The sequence below is a fragment of the Anabrus simplex genome, chromosome 1, assembly GCF_040414725.1.
Source record: "Anabrus simplex isolate iqAnaSimp1 chromosome 1, ASM4041472v1, whole genome shotgun sequence".
In the NCBI taxonomy this organism is placed as follows: domain Eukaryota; kingdom Metazoa; phylum Arthropoda; class Insecta; order Orthoptera; family Tettigoniidae; genus Anabrus; species Anabrus simplex.
This window is the reverse complement of record NC_090265.1, coordinates 418937054-418958158: the sequence shown is the minus strand read 5'-3', so window position 1 is coordinate 418958158 and position 21105 is coordinate 418937054. Positions and strand designations below refer to the sequence as shown.

General features: G+C 41.4%; 1 protein-coding gene across 1 annotated transcript in view; it reads left to right on the top strand.

Annotated features, from left to right (window-relative positions):
• LOC136866792 (U-scoloptoxin(16)-Sm1a) overlaps nt 1-21105 on the top strand; it is an 88864-nt gene that overhangs the window by 13619 nt on the left and 54140 nt on the right. The window contains exon 2 of the mRNA XM_067143901.2: nt 3076-3175. Coding sequence (XP_067000002.2) covers nt 3085-3175 — 91 coding nt within the window. The 5' untranslated portion in view covers nt 3076-3084. The remainder of the gene's footprint in view (nt 1-3075; nt 3176-21105) is intronic.

Sequence of the window (21105 nt, the reverse complement as noted above, 5' to 3'; positions counted from 1 at the left end):
AAGGGAATTATCCAATAATGGTTAAAATACCTGACCCTGCCAGGAATTGAACCTGGGTCCTCTGTCACCAAAGGCCAGCATGCTAACCATTTAGCCATGGAGCCGGACATATGTAACTTAAAAAAACATGTTTAAGTACTGCACAGGTTCTGCATCAGTGGGAGGGGCATGTTTAGGACCTGGTGTTTCTTAATACAGCAGGGAAGGTTAGAACTGATTGTCACATTCAACAGAAATTTCACTACACTCTGTATTAAGAGGAAATCTCAACAAGACCGTTTAAATGAGACTACTGAAGAGCTATTACGTAAACTGACAGGGAGAGTGTGATCAGCTTGTATGAATGTTAGTGTGTATGAGTGCCAGTATGATTTAGAGCTAGGTGATGTAGAGAGATAATATTAACCATTAAAAAATAACAATTATAATAAGTTATAATATTACTCCATTAATTTAGTTAGTTTCTAGAGACTGTTAACAATGTTCATCATCATCATCATCATCATCATCATCTGTTTACCCTCCAGGTTCGGCTTTTCCCTCGGACTCAGCGAGGGATCCCACCTCTACCGCCTCAAGGGCAGTGTCCTGGAGCTTCAGACTCTTGGTCGGGGGATACAACTGGGGAGGATGACCAGTACCTCGCCCAGGCGGCCTCACCTGCTAAGCTGAATAGGGGCCTTGTGGAGGGATGGGAAGATTGGAAGGGATAGGCAAGGAGGAGGGAAGGAAGCGGCCGTGGCCTTAAGGTAGGTACCATCCCGGCATTCGCCTGGAGGAGAAGTGGAGAAACCACGGAAAACCACTTCGAGGATGGCTGAGGTGGGAATCGAACCCACCTCTACTCAGTTGACCTCACGAGGCTGAGTGGACCCCGTTCCAGCCCTCGTACCACTTTTCAAATTTCGTGGCAGAGCCGGGAATCGAACCCGGACCTCCGGGGGTGGCAGCTAATCACGCTAACCACTACGCCACAGAGGCGGACGTTAACAATGTTATTTCTCCAAATCATGTGACTATGCTGTGGTTAAGTGTAAGAGTGGCCCGTGAGCCCTAACTTCGCCACATACAATGGCATAAAATAAATAAATAAATAAATAAATAAATAAATAAATAAATAAATAAATAGTAATAATAAATCGTATAAGTAGGTTTCGCTGCAGAGTTTGTTTCGTCATACGTACTCAAGGCTATTCCTACTATAATATGCTCGCTAGAGAAGGAATCGCATCAACTTAGGTCTTTTGGCGACGGCGGGACAGGAAATAAAAGGCAGGAAGGAAGGAAGGAAGGAATCTGCCGTGGCCTATATTAAGGTTTAGCTCCGACATTTACCTGATATGAAAAACGGAAAACCACAGACTACCATCTTCAGGGTTCCCGTCGATTGGGTTCGAACCCACTATCCCCCGAAAGTAAGCCTACACCTAAATGACTCTATCCGTACAGGAAACTCGCTCGGCCATGACCTTAATTAACGTACTGCACGGTAAATAGAAATGGCGTATGGTTTTTAGTGCCGGGAGTGTGCGAGGACAAGTTCGACTCGCCAGATGCAGGTCTTTTGATTTGACTCCCGTAGGCGACCTGTGCGTCGTGATGAGGATGAAATGATGATGGAGACGACACATACACCCAGTCCCGTGTCAGCGAAATTAACCAATTATGATTAAAATTCCCGACCTCGCCGGGAATCGAACGCGGGACTCCTGTGACCAAAGGCCAGCACGCTAACCATTTAGCCATGGAACCGATTGCATGGTGTGAATATGGAAAACTACGGAAAACCACCTTCACGGCTGCCGACCGTGGGGTTCGAACCCACTATCTCCCGAATGCAAGCTGACGGCTACCGTACGTGACTTAAACCGCGGGACTGCTCACTCGGTCAGAGAAAGAATGTCCATCGTTTATGTTACATGAAGTCGTCCATATGAATAAGTGATAGCCCTCTATGTAATACTCGACTCGATATTCAAACTATTATTCGCATCCGCACCCACATCCGCGATCTGTCTGTCTGTCTGTCTGTCTGTCTGTCTGTCTGTCTGTCTGTCTGTCTGTCTGTCTGTCTGTCTGTCTGTCTGTCTGTCTGTCTGTCTGTCTGTCTGTCTGTCTGTCTGTCTGTCTGTTAGGTCATCAGTCCAGAAGCTGGTTGGATCCTCGAATAGCACCACCAAAGGCTATGCAGTTATAGGAAAACCACAAAAACCGATGGCAGAGCTCTAATGAAGCGTACTAGGCAAGATGAGGAGTGAGGTAGTTAGCCATTGCTTTCCCTGTACGGCCAGAAAGTGCTCTTGTAGCACGACTAAGTCTATCAGCAACACCTTTCATAACACACACACGCACTGATTGTGCTCTGAATGTCATTACTCAGTTTCATCCATACCCTAACATCTTCCATATTGTCACAGCCAAGGATGAGACTAGAACTTAGGTGGAAGCTACACTTTGCTCTGGACTGTGCCAAGAGATAGATGCAAAAGTACTGTAGCCGTACAGAAATGACACCAGGCAGATAACTATTTAACTACAGTATTTACACTCAAGGTATTGAAATGGATAGATCTGTTAACATACTACAATAGGCCTCATACCTGGCACCAGCATCTCAACGGTGACAGGTTTACGAGGGATTTCCTATTGCGACAAAGTGGAGTTAAGTGTATTTTAAGCTTTTATAATTTTGTAATTTGGAATTTCTTGCTGCTAGTGCAGCCCACTTCTCTCGCCTTTCATGGCTAAATGGTTAGCGTGCTGGCCTCTGGTGACAGGGGCCCCGGGTTCGATTCCCGGCAGGGTCGGGAATTTTAACCATCATTGGTTAATTTCGCCTGGCACGGGGACTGGGTGTATGTGTCGTTTTCATCATCATTTCATTCTCGTCACGAAGCGCAGGTCGCCTACGGGAGTCAAATCGAAAGATCTGCACTTGGCGAGCCGAACATGTCCTCGGACACTTCCGGCGCTAAATGCCATACGCCATTTCATTTTTTCATTGATACAACGGTGACTTTTAAATCACTGTGAATACAAACACAATACATTTGATGTTACGTCTTATTTTTACAGGTGAACATCATGGAGACGTTCATGGTGTTGCTGACAGCTACCTTGCTGTTCCGAAGTGTTGCAGCAGTGCTTCGCGAAGAAATAGTACCGCCCCATCCCAGTGAGTACTCCTGTCTACATACACCACATGAGAAGGTCTCTACAAATTGTTTAGATATTCACAACTATGTGAAGAGGATTTAATTACTGGCGTTACAACGCCAATCTGAACAGGTTGTGATTTTTCGATAATAACAGCAAAATGAAAGTATCTAGAATGCAAACTGTAAGTTGGAGGAATGCACTAAAAGGATATAGACTAGCTCTATGCGACAGAGAGTAAGGAACGTGATAGAGATGATGTCAATGCTAAAACAGTGTTTAATCTGTTCCATCTGAAATAAGCTAGAGTGACGCGATTTTTTAAAATAGAACACTGACTTCTACATCGTAAATTGATCTTCCACATCGAGTTCAGTTGCTTGAGATAAGTAAAATCGAAGTAATCTCCGTAAAAACTATGAAAAGAAGAGAAAATCCTCAAGGAATGGCTGACCTTAGCTAAGAGTTCCCATGAGATGTATTTATGTATGTATCATCAATCAATCACTACTGATCTGCATTTAGGGCAGTCGCCCAGGTGGCAGATTCCCTATCTATTGTTTCCTAGCCTTTTCTTAAATGATTGCAAAGAAATTGGAAATTTATTGAACATCTCCCTTGGTAAGTTATTCCAATCCCTAACTCCCCTCCCTATAAACGAACATTTGCCCCAATTTATCCTCTTGAATTCCAACTTTATCTTCATATTGTGATCTTTCCTACTTTTAAAGACAACACTCGAACTTATTCGTCTACTGATGTCCTCCCACTCCTCTCTCCACCGACAGCTCGGAACATACCACTTAGTCGAGCAGCTCGTCTCCTTTCTCCCAAGTCTTCCCAGCCCAAACTTTGCAACATTTTTGTAACACTACTCTTTTGTCGGAAATCACCCAGAACAATTCGAGCTGCTTTCCTTTGGATTTTTTTCCAATTCCTGAATCAAGTAATCCTGGTGAGGGTCCCATACAATAGAACCATACTCTAGTTGGGGTCTCACCAGAGACAAATATGCTCTCTTCTTTACATCCTTACTACAAACCCTAAATACCCTCATAACTATGTGCAGAGATTTCTACCCTTTATTTACAATCGTATTTATGTGATTACCCCCAATGAAAATTTTTCCTTATGTTAAGACCTAGGTACTTACAATGATCCCCAAAAGGAATCTTCACCCCATGAACACAGTAATTAAAACTGAGAGGACTTTTCCTGTTTGTGAAACTCACAACCTGACTTTTTTCCCCGTTTATCATCATACCATTGCCTACGGTCCATCTCACAACATTATCGAGGTCATTTTGCAGTTGCTCACAATCTTGTAACTTATTTATTACTCTGTACAGAATAACATCATCTGCGAAAAGCCTTATCTCCGATTCCACTTCTTTACACATATCAGCGATATATATAAGAAAACATAATAATAATAATAATAATAATAATAATAATAATAATAATAATAATAATAATAATAATAATAATAGTAATAATAATAATAATGCTTTGAGGAATTCCCCTCTTAATTTTTACAGCGACAGATAAAGATTCATCTACTCTAATTCTCTGAGATCTATTTTCTAGAAATATAGCCACCCATTCATTCACTCTTTTGTCAAGTCCAATTGCACTCATTTTTGCCAGTAGTCTCCCATGATCTACCCTATCAAATGCCTTAGACAGATCAATCGCGATACAGTCCATTTGACCTTCAGAATCCAGGATATCTGTTATATCTTGCTGGAATCCTACAAATTGGGCATCAGTGGAATAACCTTTCCTTAACCCAAACTGCCTTCTATCAAACCAGTTACTAATTTAGCAAACATGGCTTGTATAATCAGAAAGAATGCTTTCCCCAAAAATTACATACAATGCATGTCAAAATGACTGGCCTGTAATTTTCAGCTTTATGTCTGTCACCCTTTCCTTTTATATATAGGGGCTACTACAGCAACTCTCCATTTTTGGTAAAGTTCCTTCATGCAAACAATAAACAAACAAGTACTTCAGATATGGTACTATATCCCAACCCATTGTCTTTAATATATCCCCCGAACCTTTATCAATTCCAGCTGCTTTTCTAGTTTTCAATTTTTGTATCTTATTGTAAATGTCATTGCTGTCATAGGTAAATTTTAATATTTCTATAGTGTTAGTCACCTCCTCTAACTGGACATTATCCTTGTAACCAACACGACTATAGCCAACAATGCCAATATTTGAATACGAAGAGTGACAATAATAATACTATTAAAAAGAAAGAGAGATTTTTTCTTTCACGCAGTCCTAAATTACAGGTTGTAATCTAGCGAACGCCTACGGAACTACTCAGTGAGAAAACTGTAAATAAATACCACTACTCGTAGATTACTATAAACAAACACTAAACACAATTATTTGTAATTATTTGTGGAGCTAAATGTATCATACATACACACACAAAATTTGGTAAATTTCTACAATTATTAACTACTTTATCACTGAGATAACACGGAAGATTTTAGTTCAAGACTTATGAATGCAGCTGGAAACCCTCCTTACATCTGTTGAGAACGTTGGAAAATGTACGTATGTATGTATTATACCCTTTAGGGCTCAAGTAAATGGATAAATCGCAGGAAAATGGAGGGCGTAAATAACTTACCTGCTTACCTACCCACAAAGATAAAAATGCACCGAACTAGCAGCCAGAGAGAACTCGTGCCTGGTTCTTGCGACGAGAGTGTTGATAGGACAGATGTACTACTGTATTATTATTATAAATGAGGAACTTTATAACTATTTAATTGACGAAAGCACAGTCAATTATTGAATCACAATTAATGACAATATCATACACAATCTGATGCACTCGTGGTGCAGAAAATGCCAAGAATGGCTTACATAATAAATTTGAGTGGTGGTGTTCATCTGTTTCGATGGATGAGAGCTAGTAACCAGGTCACCAGTGTACAACACCATTAGCCCTACAACATAACCATCGTACTAGGATTAGCAACGTTTCGCAGAAAATAAACACAGAAATTCCCTTGCATCCGGGACATATTTACAACATAATCATGAAAATAAAACAACGTTAAAATCCAACCACAAAAGCACAGAAGTTACTTGTGGCACGATTCCACTAATCTGGATGAGTGTTGAACTCACAACCCTGGGTAATCTTTACGGTTACCAGACAATCTAACGATCAAACAGAAAATCAAATAATACACAAGGATATCACCCATTATGTACACACAGATATTGACAGGCAAAAGAAACCTCTGTCACACAAATAAATATCTCATCTGGAAAGGAAAGGAAAGGAACAGATTACAGCATGCGGCTTTTAAAAATGGGTGTTCGCCCCCTAGGGTGGAGTAACTGTGTCAACAACCTATGAAATGGGAGGGTGAGAGAGCTCCCAGACGAACAAAAATTGTAAAAACAAACCCAGTTCTGATCTAGCCTCCACTACCTTTCTGCTCTCAATACCAGACAAGGGCTTACACTTCCGTCTTGCACGACGAACATTTGTGCTTTTACACATCTTCTTGCAACAAGCAAGGACTCCATTCTCTTTCTAAATATCAAGCTCAATTATCAGACCGCTTCTTGGGTCTAATTCCACATAATCAAAATACTATCACGTACTATTTTCTCACAGAAACACAGCGCTACTCATATATGTCGCAACGTCATGCCCTCAAGACCCTGATTCGAGTCTAGTATTTGATAGTGTGAAACTCGGCCAGAAATTTTTCTGTGCTCTGACCATTCCTACTACAATGATCTACTAAGTAAATATATCATCTATATATTAAAATAATTTACTAAAAGCAGCTTTGGAAAATCCGCACGTCCGTTCTACTCGACCGATTTGCTATATCTTTATTTTATTCTCTCCGGAATTACCTGCCGGTGAATCATGAGACATTGATAGGTCTCTAAGTTCAGCCAGCTTTAATTAATCATAAAATCAAATCATTAAATTATCACTCCAACAATTGCAGGCGAAGGCTTACGCTAACCTGCAATACATTCTCTACTTGGCAGGTTGCTAACGACTTACACTTTCGTTAATATTCTGATATAAAAGATTTTCATCCTATGTCACTGCATACAGCCATGTTTGATTACTACCTGTCAAGCCACAGAGTACACATTTCCTCTGATCACGGAGGAACACTATTCTTTGCTAGATACTCTTTGATTCTCTAACATTTCCAAGCTTCCAAATATATTCAGTAGATGGCAGAGCATTCCTAATAACGTTCTGAACATGCTGCTAAGACAAAGAAGTCTGCGTGCAAACAGACCATATTATGACATACGCCTTAGACATTATCTAACATCTGTCGAGGATAAGCTAGCTACACTCCATGTATCTTTAAAAAGTTCTCTGCCTGGTAAAAGAACGCTCATTCGAGACTAACCTATGAGCTCACAAGACAACCGTACTATATAGAACTGGAATTAAAAATACCATTGCGTTCTACGACACAACACCAAGCTTTGGTTCAAGAACTGCAGGATTAAAAAAAGCTAATATATGGATCGATGTTTACCGAGCAAACGGCATGATGACATCAGAATGCATGAATTCTGACTACGAAATGCGACGTACCATAACCCGTTTCACGACCCATGAATTTCATTACAAGCTCTGTCATAGAACGTACTTCCACAAACCAGATGAAAATTGTGTATGCGAATTGTGTGGGAAAATTTGCCAACGCTATCAGGCAGAGCTGTGTTCCAAAAGAACAGTATCTTTAGTTGAACTCTGTAATTAAGATATTTTAATTTAATGTAGGCCTATGCACATGGTAATGCACCGTAATGCAGAATCCAACATGGCGACTGCCTTGGGCCATTGCCCTTGGCGTGAAACAAGAGTAAAGCGATGGGCGTAAGTTCTAGAAAAATTTATTAACGCAGATTAAGGTTTATAATTTCTGTAAAGAAGAACTACTATATTCAACATTAACTGCGTTTACAAAGTTAAAAACCACGAAAATGATATTATTTATCGTTTAAAAATATAAATCACGAACACATATTCGACCCACGTAACCCCAGAAACAGCAAAACTGAAAATCATAAACGTTTACCAACGTCTATCATTACAGCGCAAAATATATTTAAAGGAAAAAACACAAAGCATCGATTCGAGCACCATGAAGTGCCTTATCAGTCGCTATAAAGTACAGTAGCCAACTTTAAGTGTACATGTTACGATGCATTTTTAAAAATCAGTTTACTTTCAATGATATCACTGAAGATTTTGGGAAAGGAAGTATAATTAAAGGTGATGCGTTGTTTTCTAAAGATCATTTGCTGTCAAGTTTCATTATTTCTCATTCCCCTGCCTTCACGCCTGGGAATTTACGGTTCGGCTTGCTATTTTTAAGTTTTTGGTCTGGAGGTCCCTACCAAGTTCCTTTGAAAATATAATCAACAGAATTTTTGTAATTGTTGATAAAATCCTAGGCCACGGTAGCTTCCTTCCAACTCCTAGGCCTTTCCTGTCCCATCGTCACCATTAGACCTATCTGTGTCGGTGCGACGTAAAGCAACTAGCAAAAAAATTATGATTCCTGTTATACTAATCTCAATTTCTTTCTCCAGGATGTCCACTGCGGGTTTGCTGAATTCATTCTAGGTGGAAAAGTATTTCATTCAAAGTTCTGCAATTTTTTAACACGAAATTCTTTTTTAAAATTATGTTAATCTAAAAATACATAATGTCAGAAAGAAGTATTTTACTTATATATGTTTGCACCCTGTGTTGCATACCACCAGACATTTGCATTTTTAAACATTACATTCCTTCATTAAATATATAATTAAAACTAAAATTATGAATGAATTTGAATCTCATATTGCATCCTTTTTGTCAGTTTTTGGGTCCTTTTCTGTACTTTTAGGTCTTTTTATGTCTTTTAGGCAATTTATAGGCCTTCAACTTCCGAGCTCTAGTTTTTCGGAGACGCCGAGGTGCCGGAATTTAGTCCCGCAGGCGTTCTTTTTACGTGCCAGTAAATCTACTGACACGAAGCTGACGTATTTGAGCACCTTAAAATACCACCAGACTGATCCAGGATCGAACCTGACAAGTTGTGGTCAGAAGGCGAGCGCCTCAGCCGTCTGAACCACTCAATCTGGCGATTTAATGTTTAATTAATAGCCGAACGTGTAAATAAATAATCTCATACCCCAGTGCCTTAGGCAACCAACAACATTATTGAGTTCTCTAACAGATATGATGGTGCCGAGATGTCAATGTCGATGTTTTTGCTTGTTTCATCGATTACGAAAAGGCTTTCGATACAGTCCGCCATGATGAACTTACGAACATTCTTCGGGAATTAGGACTTGATGGACGGGACATTCGTATTATTGGTCATCTCTACTGGAACCAGTGTGCTGGCATAAGAGTTGATGGTCGTGTCTCGGAAGAAGTCTCAATTATGAAAGGAGTTTGCCAAGGCTGTATTCTTTCCCCCATGCTTTTCAACATCTATTCAGAAAAGATTTTTCGAGATGCTCTTTACGGAAAGACTCAAGGAATTGTGGTTAATGGTTTCATCATAAATAACATCAGGTACGCCGATGACACTGTGCTACTTGCAACCAATCTCCAGGATCTACAGGAACTATTTAATGCTGTCACTGAAGCCAGCAGCGCAATGGGCTTGAAGCTTAATGTAAAGAAGACCAAGTGGATGGTTGTAAGTAGGAAAGAAGATGGCATTCGAGGTAATCTCACAACAGCGAAGAAACAGATCGCGAGAGTGGCAACATTTAAATACCTGGGATGTCACATCAATGATGACTGGGACCTTCTTACTCACGAGATCCGATGCAGAATTGAGCAGGCTAGAACTTCTTTTTAGAGACTTAGGAAACTTTTGACGCCGGGCTGAGTGGCTCAGACGGTTAAGGCGCTGGCCTTCTAACCCCAACTTGGCAGGTTCGATCCTGGCTCAGTCCGGTGGTATTTGAAGGTGCTCAACTACGACAGCCCCGTGTCGGTAGATTTACTGGGCACGTAAAAGAACTCCTGCGGGACTAAATTCCGGCACCTCGGCGTCTCCGAAGACCTTAAAAAGTAGTTAGTGGGACGTAAAGCTAATAACATTATTATTTATTATTCGAAACTTTTGACAAGCCGTGACCTTTCCATTTCACTACGGACACGACTACTCCGGTGCTACGTTTTCAGCATTCTGTTGACGGCGTTGAGGCATGGACACTAACTGAGACCATGTGCAAGAGATTGCAAGCATTCGAAATGTGGACGTACCGAAGGACGCTGAAGATACCTTGGACAGCTAAAATGATCAGTATAGACGTTTTGAACCGTATGAACAAAGAACCAGAAATTCTCACTACCATCAAGAGAAGGAAACTAAAATACTTTGGTCATATGATGCGGAACTCTAAATACCACCTTCTGCAAGTAATACTCCAAGGGAAAATTAATGGAAAACGTGGTCCGGGGAGAAGTAGGACATCATGGCTCGGCAACTTGAGCCAGTGGTTTGGGGTGACAAAGCTTACTCTGTTCAGAACAGCTATGAACAAACAACAGATCATGCTACTGATCGCCAACGTTCTGCGAGGACATGGCACATGAAGAAGAAGAACAGATGTGATGGCCAGGTCAGGGATTTTTACCTGGACCTGAGGGCTGGCTCGAGGTCCACTCAGCCTTCGTGATTAGAATTGAGGAGCTATCTGACAGTGAGATACCGGCCCCGGTCTACACAAGCCAAGAATAACGGCCGAGAGGAGTCGTCGTGCTGACCACACGACACTTCGTAATCTGCAGGCCTTCGGGCTGAGCAGCGGTCGCTTGGTAGGCCAAGGCCCTTCAAGAGCTATAGTGCCATGGGGTTTGGGGTTTGGTATAATAGACGTATTATTACTACCTGTAGTTTTTAAAATTTCATTTCAATATAGACACCTGAGCCAGGGCTCTTCTTGGTGCAATACAAATAAATTAAAATAACTGCTATATTCACAATGTAATTACAAAACAAAATACAGTAAATATATATAATTTAACATGATGTAATAGATAAGATAGGACAAAGCTTCCTAAACTTAATTACCATACTACTTTAAGTATTTAGTTACATTACACTTGAAAATAGATTACGTTAGTAAAATTTTTATATTTTTTGGAAGTGAGTTATACACAGTAAATTATAGCAAATGCCAAAGAGAATGTTGACCATAACTGGTGGCCAAAGAGAATGTTGACCATAACTGGTGGAATGAATCTGACTGTAGTGAATATTATAAATAATTCTTGTTTCATAATTATGAATCTGTGAATTGGAAATTATTGATGTGTTTGAGCAGAATAATTTGTTTTGAATTTTTAGATCATAATTATAAAAGCCTCTGTGTGGAGGTTTGGAAGTGATAATATATTACAATGTTTATACAGATCTTTAGTCGGTGTCAGAATGGGCAGTTTAAAAATTATTTTCAGTGCTCTTTTCCTAAGGACCTCTACCTTTCCAAATAATTCTTTATTACAGCATGCCCAGACATGTATCATATAAGAGATGTGGCTTTCAACAAGAGCACAGTAAATACCCCTCAACAACTCGGTGCTACCCAGGTACTTTTTTATGTTTACTTTTAGGATTTGTAATATCTTTTAATTATGCGTGAAGTGATTTTTTGTAGATTATTGTGAAGTTGATTGATATTTTACGAAATCTCTTGAAGTTTTGCAGTTATTGTTAAGTGTTTAATTTTAAGTTTTAGTCTTAAATGATACAGTTTTCACGTTAAAATTTGCCCTTGTGACAGCCCAGATTGTCCGGGGAAGTAGCTGATCCTTTCCAATAAATAATAAAAGAAAGTGATAGATTAACTTCACGTATTTACGTGGCGCGCTATAGATGTGATATACATTACTCCAACTGTCACTGACACTGTCACCCATCACCCTAGCGACCCCGAAATGAGTGGATTCTATACTAATCTCGATCATTTAGAACATTTTTAAATTCTCCAAGCCAATTGAGGATGAATTTGGAGGTAAACGGCATCCAGAGCGTCACAATTCATATCAGCGACTCCGAAAATTATGGATTCGCATTAATATCGGCAGTTTCCGATTAGATGTTACACCTTCCACTAGGGATATCTTACCCCCGCAGTATTTTTCCAGATGGTAAGTCATATGTGTAACAAGTTTGGTTGAGAACTTTGATGGAACATACACAAATACGTCCATGATCTCGGTCATTTTGGACATTTTCTTTCTCACCACTTCCTGCTTCTCATTAGTGTTGGCTACTGAATGCATGATTCGAAGCAGTGTATCGATTCATTCAAGTGTCCGAGTGAATCGATTCACAGGAACGGCGAGCTCACGGCACACGATTCAGCTTACTCCCAGCGGACAGTGCTGAGTGGCGCACTCACTGGACGTCGACAGGGAGCCGAGCTTCCGCTGCAGCGAGACAGTGAATCATGGCACATCGAAAGAATCCTGAACGAGCGCGGCTCAGTGAGACACAAGACATACACGGCTCCTTATCGGCGTAATCAAAACATAATTCTGAAGTAGCTAGTAAGTAGGTAGGCTATTAAGTTATACTATTTATTAGTTTAATGAATCTTAGTATTATAACTTAGTTGACATTTGACAACTAAACTCTACTCTAGCCTGCCCTATGACTATGAGTCATGCTCATGACCACTCAAAAGTACCTGTTTTATATTGGGAAGAACGGCTCAGTATTCTCTCAGTTCATATGTCACATCGTTGCACAAGACTTCAATCATATGTGGACAGACGCAATAACTTAACCAACAGTATGTTGAATCAGAAAACCAGCGGGCTACTGTACATCTCGGGTAGCCTATACAAAATATGACGATTTAAAAAAATCCTCAGCTGATAGAAAAATACATATTTTCAAAAATGACTGAGCGAATTGTTGTGCGGTTAGTATCGCGTAGCTATGCGCTTGCATTCGGGGGATGGTGGGTTCGAATCCCACAGTCGGCAGCCGTTAAGATGGTTTTCCGTAGTTTCCCCATTTTAACACCAGGAAATGCTAGGACTGTACCTTAAATCAGGCCATGGCTGCTACCTTTCTAATCCTAACCTTTCCCACCCTGCGTCGCCGGAAACCTTCGATATGACTAGCATTTTTTTCTAAGAAAGGAGTTCATAGTATGAAGACCAGATGGCAGCTGCGAGCACTGAATGCTGTTGCTGCTGTCTTACCAGCACATACTACACAGATGCAGTAGGAGCGGTGACTAATGTGCCGTGAATCGGATCATCGTGTCGATTCAGTAACGTGAACGGAATCAAATGAATCGATTCAGTAAAATGAATCGAATGTCCCATCACTACTTCTCATGCCCATGCCGACGGGTGCTCAACTTCGACTTAATCGACATCTAGAGTGTCACTATACAATTCAGTGACCCCGAAAACTATGCATTCGACACTTATATTGGTCGTTTCGATTACTTTTACATGTCACCACCTCCTCACTCCCGACCGTAACGGTGTTTAGGGTTATTTTACCTCACAGTATATTTTTCCTATATTGTAAGTTCTATATGTACCATGTTTGGTTGAAAGCTACGGTGGAACATACACACGTACATCCATCATCTCGATCATTTTAGACATTTTCTTTTCCACCTCTTCTCTCGCCCCATGCCGATAGGTATCCTCTTTCGTACGTCGCATGTCCACGATTTTTTCGGCTGGGTGGCACTCTTCTCATCAGCTACTCAGTCGGCCCAAGGATAATTAAACGGCAGACGCCTAGTTGGCTGTCGCCTCCCCAATTCACCATGAATACCCGTCTCATCATTGGTGTGGACACCGCTATCGCAGAATATAAGATTGTCGATACACTTCGAGAGTCCGGCTCCCCAGTCCGTACTGCTATGCGGCTCAAGGTTTGCACCACTAATGGAATGTCAACGCAGGTCTTGGCCTACTTCAGAGATCCAGACGACGCGGCAGCCTTACAAACCAGCGGAGCAAACATCAACGGACGACTTTATGAAGTGGTACCCACTCCTCAATACATCCTCCAACAACTGCGCTCTCACCCCCACACCGTTCCCAGCATTAATCCATATCCACCCCGCACACCTCAGCAGTCCCCACCGCCCCCCGCCTGCATTTCGTCCACAGTAACCACTGCTACTGCTACTACTACTACTACTACTACTACTACTACTACTACTACTTTCACCATTTCTACCAATACTCCCCCTCTACTTCCGTCCTTACTACCACTACTAGCCACCCCTCTCTTATCATGTCAACGTCCACCACCTCCCTACCTACCACATTACGCAGTCCCCAGCAACCCTCTGCCAATTACACGGGTGCCACCGTCCCAGCTCAGCCAGACTCCCAAGGCCAAGCAGATACCTCAACTTCAACCCAACAGCAGTTTCCATCTCAGAGCTGTGTCATCCGTGGCATTGACCCTGCCATCACCGAACAGGATATACTGCAAGAACTGCAACTGGCAGGCGTCCCAGCCCGTCGGGCATTTCGTATCTTCAACACTAACGGCCCGACTTTCATGGTTTGTCTACAACTCTCATCTGCTGCCGACGTACACCATCTACTCTCCACCGGCGTCCGCTTCCGCAGGCGAACCTACCGAGTGGAACACTCTCGCTCCCCACCCCGTACCGTCCGCTTCCCTCCTCTTTCCCCTTCTCATAGCCCCCACCCACCCCGCCACCGCAAACCATCTACCAACCCGTCCCACAGCCACCCGTTTTTCTACCGCCCCTCCCCATAATGGACCTACTTCGCCTACTCGCCACTCAATAACCAACATTACCACGACCCTCTATTATCTCATGTCACAATACTACCCTACTTCTTACTCCACCTTTACTCCGAACCCCCCCTCCCCCCAATTGTAGCAGTTCAATATATGTGAATTCTGTAACACTATGTAACCATTTATCTTTTTCCGAGTTGCGCGCCCGAGATAGGTTGGCATGTAAATAAATTTCTCGTCCCTTTTCCCCTGGTGTTTGTAGGGGTTCGCTTGCGCCAGGTGCTTTGCGGGTCCTCCCTGGGTCCCGGCTTGTTGTCACGGTGACCCTGTGCCAATTCAATTACTGTCTCCTCCCTCTGGCATGTACGACACATACCCCCTACACCTTAATTTTCTTCTCTGATTCTTTTCCTTTATATGCTGCCGAAGAACTCCTCGTTGAGCTGATGGCCCGCCCTCCCCCCCCCCCCCCCCTCATGTGAGGAGAGGGAATGAACTAACTTACTTTGCGTTGCGTTGCCGATAGGTATAGAACTTTCATTTAAACGGCATCCGGTGTGCCACTGTACATCCCTTTTTTCAATTTGCTTTACGTCGCACCGACACTATAGGATAGGATAAGAGTGGGAAGGAAGCGGTCGTGGCCTTAATTAAGGTACAGCTCCTGCATTTTTCTGGTGTGAAAAATGGAAAATCACGGAAAACCATCTTCAACGCTGCTGACAGTGGAGTTCGAACCCACTGTCTCCCGGATGCAAGCTCACAGCTTCACGCCCCTAACCGCACGGCCAACTCGTCCGGTCACTATACATCTCAGCGACCCGTAAGCCTATGGATTAGACACTAATATTGATCGTTATCGATTCCTTTTTTACATTTACCCGTCCCACTAAGAGTGTTAAGGGTGTCTTACTCGCGCATAATTATTTTCTTTCAGATAGTAAATTATAGTCTACATTTACCAAGTTTAGTTTAGAGCTGTTCTGGAACACACACACGTACATGTACTGTGTAGAGATGAGAAGAATGCAAGAATGAGGAATGCGGCCTGCAAGCACGAACTTCCTGTTCTGTCCAGACAGATCGGCTCTTATCTGCTCTTATCTGCTACACGAAAACATTGACTCACTTTGCAGTTTCCTGGATTACAACTGACAAGGGCGACGAGCTGCCAGTAGAAGATAATATAAAGTCGCCTGGATAGTAATACAGTTGCTGTGGTAACCATTGCGTCACTGGCTCTGCTGGTGAAAACCCCTTCGCCCCGTGTCTCACCGGGTATGTGTATTTTTTTTTAATATAACCTCGGTTATTTTGGACTTTTTCTCTTTCACCCCTCCTCATCCCCCATGCCGGTGGGGCTGAACTTACATGTATACGGCAACCGGAGCGTCACTATACATCTCTACAACACCGAAAACTATGGATTCGACTCTAGTATCAGTGTCTTGTCTCTAAACTTGTCTCAACCCCATGGTATTTTTCCAGATAGTAAGACATTTGTGTGTCAAGTTTCATCTTGGTCACTTTGGACAAAAAAATTTCACACCATCCCACCGTCCGTACCGATGGAGACTGATCTTGGACAAACTGCATGCAGAGTGTCACAATTCGTCTCAGTAAGCGCGAAAACTGTGTATTCAACCCAATATTCGACGCTTTCAATTATTTTTCATGTCATACCCTTCCCATCTCCACCCCTACGGGTGCTAGAAGTGTCTTACCCCCACAGTTCGTTTCTCCAGACAGTAAGTCATATGTGTACCAAGTTTGGTTGAGAGCTATTCTGCAACATCCACCTACACATTCAAAATCTGGGTTATTTTGCACAATTTATTTTCCTAATCCATGCTAATGGGGCCTGGACATGCACTTAAAGGGTATCCAGAGAATCACTATTCGTCTCATCGACCTCGAAAACTATAGATTATACAGTAATATTAGTCGTTTTCGATTATTTTTACATGTCATCCCTTCTCCTATGGGGGCTTCGGGTGTCTTAACCCCCGCACCCACAATAGATTTTTTCACATAATAAGTCATTTGTGTGACAAATTTAGTTGAGAGATAAACTGGAATATACCCGCATACGTCCATAACCTCGGCCATTTCGATATTTTCCTTTTCACCCCTTCCCACTTCCCATGCCGATTGGGCTGAATTTGTACTTAAGCGGAACCCGGTGCGTCACTATTAATCTTAGCTACCCCCAGAAACTATGAATTCGACACTAATATTAGTCGCTTTGATTATTTTTACATGTCAGCCCTTCTCCACCCCCACCATGAGACGAAAAGTTAAAGAACTCAAACAAAACATTTTTCAACCAAACGTTAATGGAATCGAATCCGCACAATTCTTAATATACACCCATAACCCTGTCATTTTGTAAATTTTCTTTTTCACCCCTTCTCAGAAACCGTGCCAATGAGGATGAACTTGGCCTTAAAGGGGATCCAGAGTGTCACAATTCATCTCAGCGACTCCGAAAACTATGAATTTGACACTAATATTGGTCGTTTTCAGTTATTTATACATGTCACCCCTTCCCGTACGAGTGCTAGTGGTTCCTTAACCCCACATTTATTTTTACATATTGTACCAGAAAATGCCCGTACTTTATAGCTTGCAGAGCAAGAGATGAACACACGGGGTGTACGGTACATTAAATTGGAGCGGGTACAAAGAGTGAGAGGATTTTACTTCGAATGAAGTTTATGTCTCTTTTAAACCGTTGATTTATTAAACAAAGTCAAGATTATATCACCGCAGTACAGTTGGATATCAGTCAGGCATGATATGCTTCAGTACTGCTGCTGGCGATATCCCGCGTGAAACCCCTGCTTCTCCCGTCTTCACCATGGAACACCTCTCGGCACCATAGAACCACGTACCAATCCCTCGAGGGCTGTTCTGGACGGTCCTGAAGTTCTAGATGTTCTGGAAGGTCTCGGGGTTCAAGATGCAGGGTTAGCTCACGTGGAATAATGGAGCAGAGCACATGTATAAGTCCCCTGGACTTGTAGTATGGACGAGTAAGGAGGTGCAATTTATAATTGATTTGCACTGTTCCCATGAAGGGATTAAAGGAATACTTATATTTCGTGTTGTATGTCAATGGAATCAGACACGAGACACCTATTTAAAGTGAATTGCACTAGTCTCTAACTTGAGACGAAAAATTAAAGAACTCAAACAAGATTCTTACTACGAATGTTAATAAAATCGAATCCACACACTTCTTAATATCACTTGCACTTGTGAAATTAAGCACACAAACAAAGGTAATTAGTGCTCTAAATGTTTGGAGAATTGATGACGTAAACACTCATCGGGTCCTCTAGGTTTTCAAGATCACTTTGATTCTATTTACAGTTCTTTGGAGAGTTTATTAATTGAAATGAACACTGCTAGATTCCGTAGGAATATTATTCACACTGAGTTAAAAGACAATCACTTCCACTGGGTGTTAGAAGCAAAATGCCTTGCGTGTGGTATTAGCCCCGTTCACTCGCACGAATGTTTTTAAAGACGTAGAATAATATTGTTAACTCAATTTCTGAATAGTGAAAATCGGTTTCGTTCACACAATGTCCTGAGTTCACAAATAATGTGAAACTATTTCACACGAAGACTAGCACAGTCAAGATAAGAAAGTTACTAGTATTTCAAAGTGTTATATCAATGTACAGCTTATGAACGTAAGAATTGTAGATTCTGATACACAAGATTTTAGTCACTTGAATGTGTTCAAAGTATCGCATTCGCTAACTGCACGTCTAAGTCCGTAGACAGAGAAATATTACAAAATATTTTTGCAGTGTATCGAAGACTTCTACTTTATAACTTCGACGTATCGTAGCACCGACAACCACAAGCAGTCAACCGTGCAGGTTTGGCTGTGGGACAAGACTGATTTGTGTGCTTTCTTCCCTTCGTGGGGGAGGGGGGGGGGGGTGAAACCGCTCTCCCCGCGTGGTAATCGTTACTATTCCGCATTGCCTCCGACATGGTATTAGTTCCAGAAGGAAAAGATAGCAGGGAGGAGTGGCTGTGTGATACTACAGGAGTATCTGGCTGTGACCGGGTCCGCTGCATCTCATAATGGACTGTTTCTCAGTTGGCCTCGCTACACTGAGTGAAACCGTTCCAGTCCGCAGTCCAGAATTGAACTCCTTGGACTGATCAGAAGTCAAACCAGGGGCCTCTGGATAAGAGACAGGCACGTTACTCCTACACCACAGGGCAGGATGTAAAACACCTGTGTATTATTATTCTTCTTCTTCTTTATCAGTTTATCCTCCAGGGTCGGATTTTCCCTCGGACTCAGCGAGGGATCCCACCTCTACCGTCTCAAGGGCAGTGTCCTGGAGCTTCAGACTCTGGGTCGGGGGATACAACTGGGGAGGATGACCAGCACCTCGCCCAGGCGGCCTCACATGCTATCCTGAACAGGGACCTTGCGGGGGGATGGGAAGATTGGAAGGATAGACAAGGAAGAGGGAAGAAAGCGGCCGTGGCCTTAAGTTAGGTACCATCCCGGCATTTGCCTGGAGGAGAAGTGGGAAACCACGGAAAACCATTTCCAGGATGGCTGAGGTGGGAATCGAACGCACCTCTACTCAGTTGACCTCCCGAGGCTGAGTGGACCCCGTTCCAGCCCTCGTACCACTTTTCAAATTTCGTGGCAGAGCCGGAAATCAAACTCGGGCCTCCGGGGGTGGCAGCTAATCACACTAACCACTACACCACAGAGGTGGACCTTGTGTATTCACTGATTAAAATAGAAATATACAGTATCACTATTTATTTTATTTAAATTTAATTTACACAAACGACACGTCAATGTATATATTGAGGGGGAAGTTTGAAACCAGGGTTAATTGCATTTTAGGTTTCATCCCTACGTTTTATATTTATTTATGAAAGATCATTCATTTGTGAGTACACCTCATTAATTTGTTCTCATAAGTTTTGTTTCCTATCGTCTAGATAACCTAGAAGATAACCAGAAGAGGCTGCATTACTGCTTAGCAAAGAATAGAGCACATTTTGAAATTTATTTTAGTAAATTTAATTACATGCTGGAAATTTCTGAAAATAAATCCCATTTCCGTCTGTTTCATAAATCTAATTCTTTGTTCAAATTTAAATGGTTCCCGATTATCAAGACAAGAGAAAACCAAATATGTGAGAACAAATGAGTGAGAAGTGCTAACAAAATGAGTGCTCTTCACAAATATCAAAATACAGGGACGTCATTTGAAATTGAGGGAATGAAACCTAAAATGCAACTAAACTTACTTCTGAAAGAATATACCCCATTTTAAATAATCAAATACCCAAGCACTAATGATTCATAGTCAATGATTTTATTCTATTCGGCTCTCATCAACAAAATTAATAACCTAAGTTGCCAAGACGATAGAAAACAAAATATATGAGAACATATTAATGAGGTGTACTAACAAATAAATGCTTTCAAAACTAAGTATAAACATACACGGGTGTCATTTCAAATTTCGAAGACGGGGTAGCTGGGGGTGAAACCTAAAATGCAATTAACCCTGGTTTTATAGTCCCCCCTCAATATCTAAATTGACGTGTTTGTTGTTTAACCCTGAAACGCATAATTATTATTATTTTTTAAACATGATTGCTTTTCATTCCAAAAGTAATACATTATTACTAAAAATATTTTAAAAAGATATTTGTCAAAATATTTATTTATTTATTTATTTATTTATTTATTTATTTATTTATTTATTTATTTATTTATTTATTTATTTATTTAGATCAGTCAAATTGTTAAGAGTTTAGAATGTTTTACGTATCATTATATGCAAATCTGTACGGTGACTGTAGCTACTGCCACACTTCAATCTCACGAATTTTCTGAGGTAAACAACATATTATTTGTTATACCTTAACTGTTTAAAGTTTACACTTCACTCCAGCTGATAAGCAAGAAAAATCACAAAATAAAAGATTGTTCATTTGTTAATACGCTAGCGACCCCTAGCGAGGTCGTCTGCAAGGTAGAAATAAATGCACGCTTGTAAAATCACAAAGGAGATATAACAAACAAGTCAATTTTCCTTTGGATATGCAATGCTTTGCATTTAAGGGTTAAATTTGAATTAAATGCATAGTT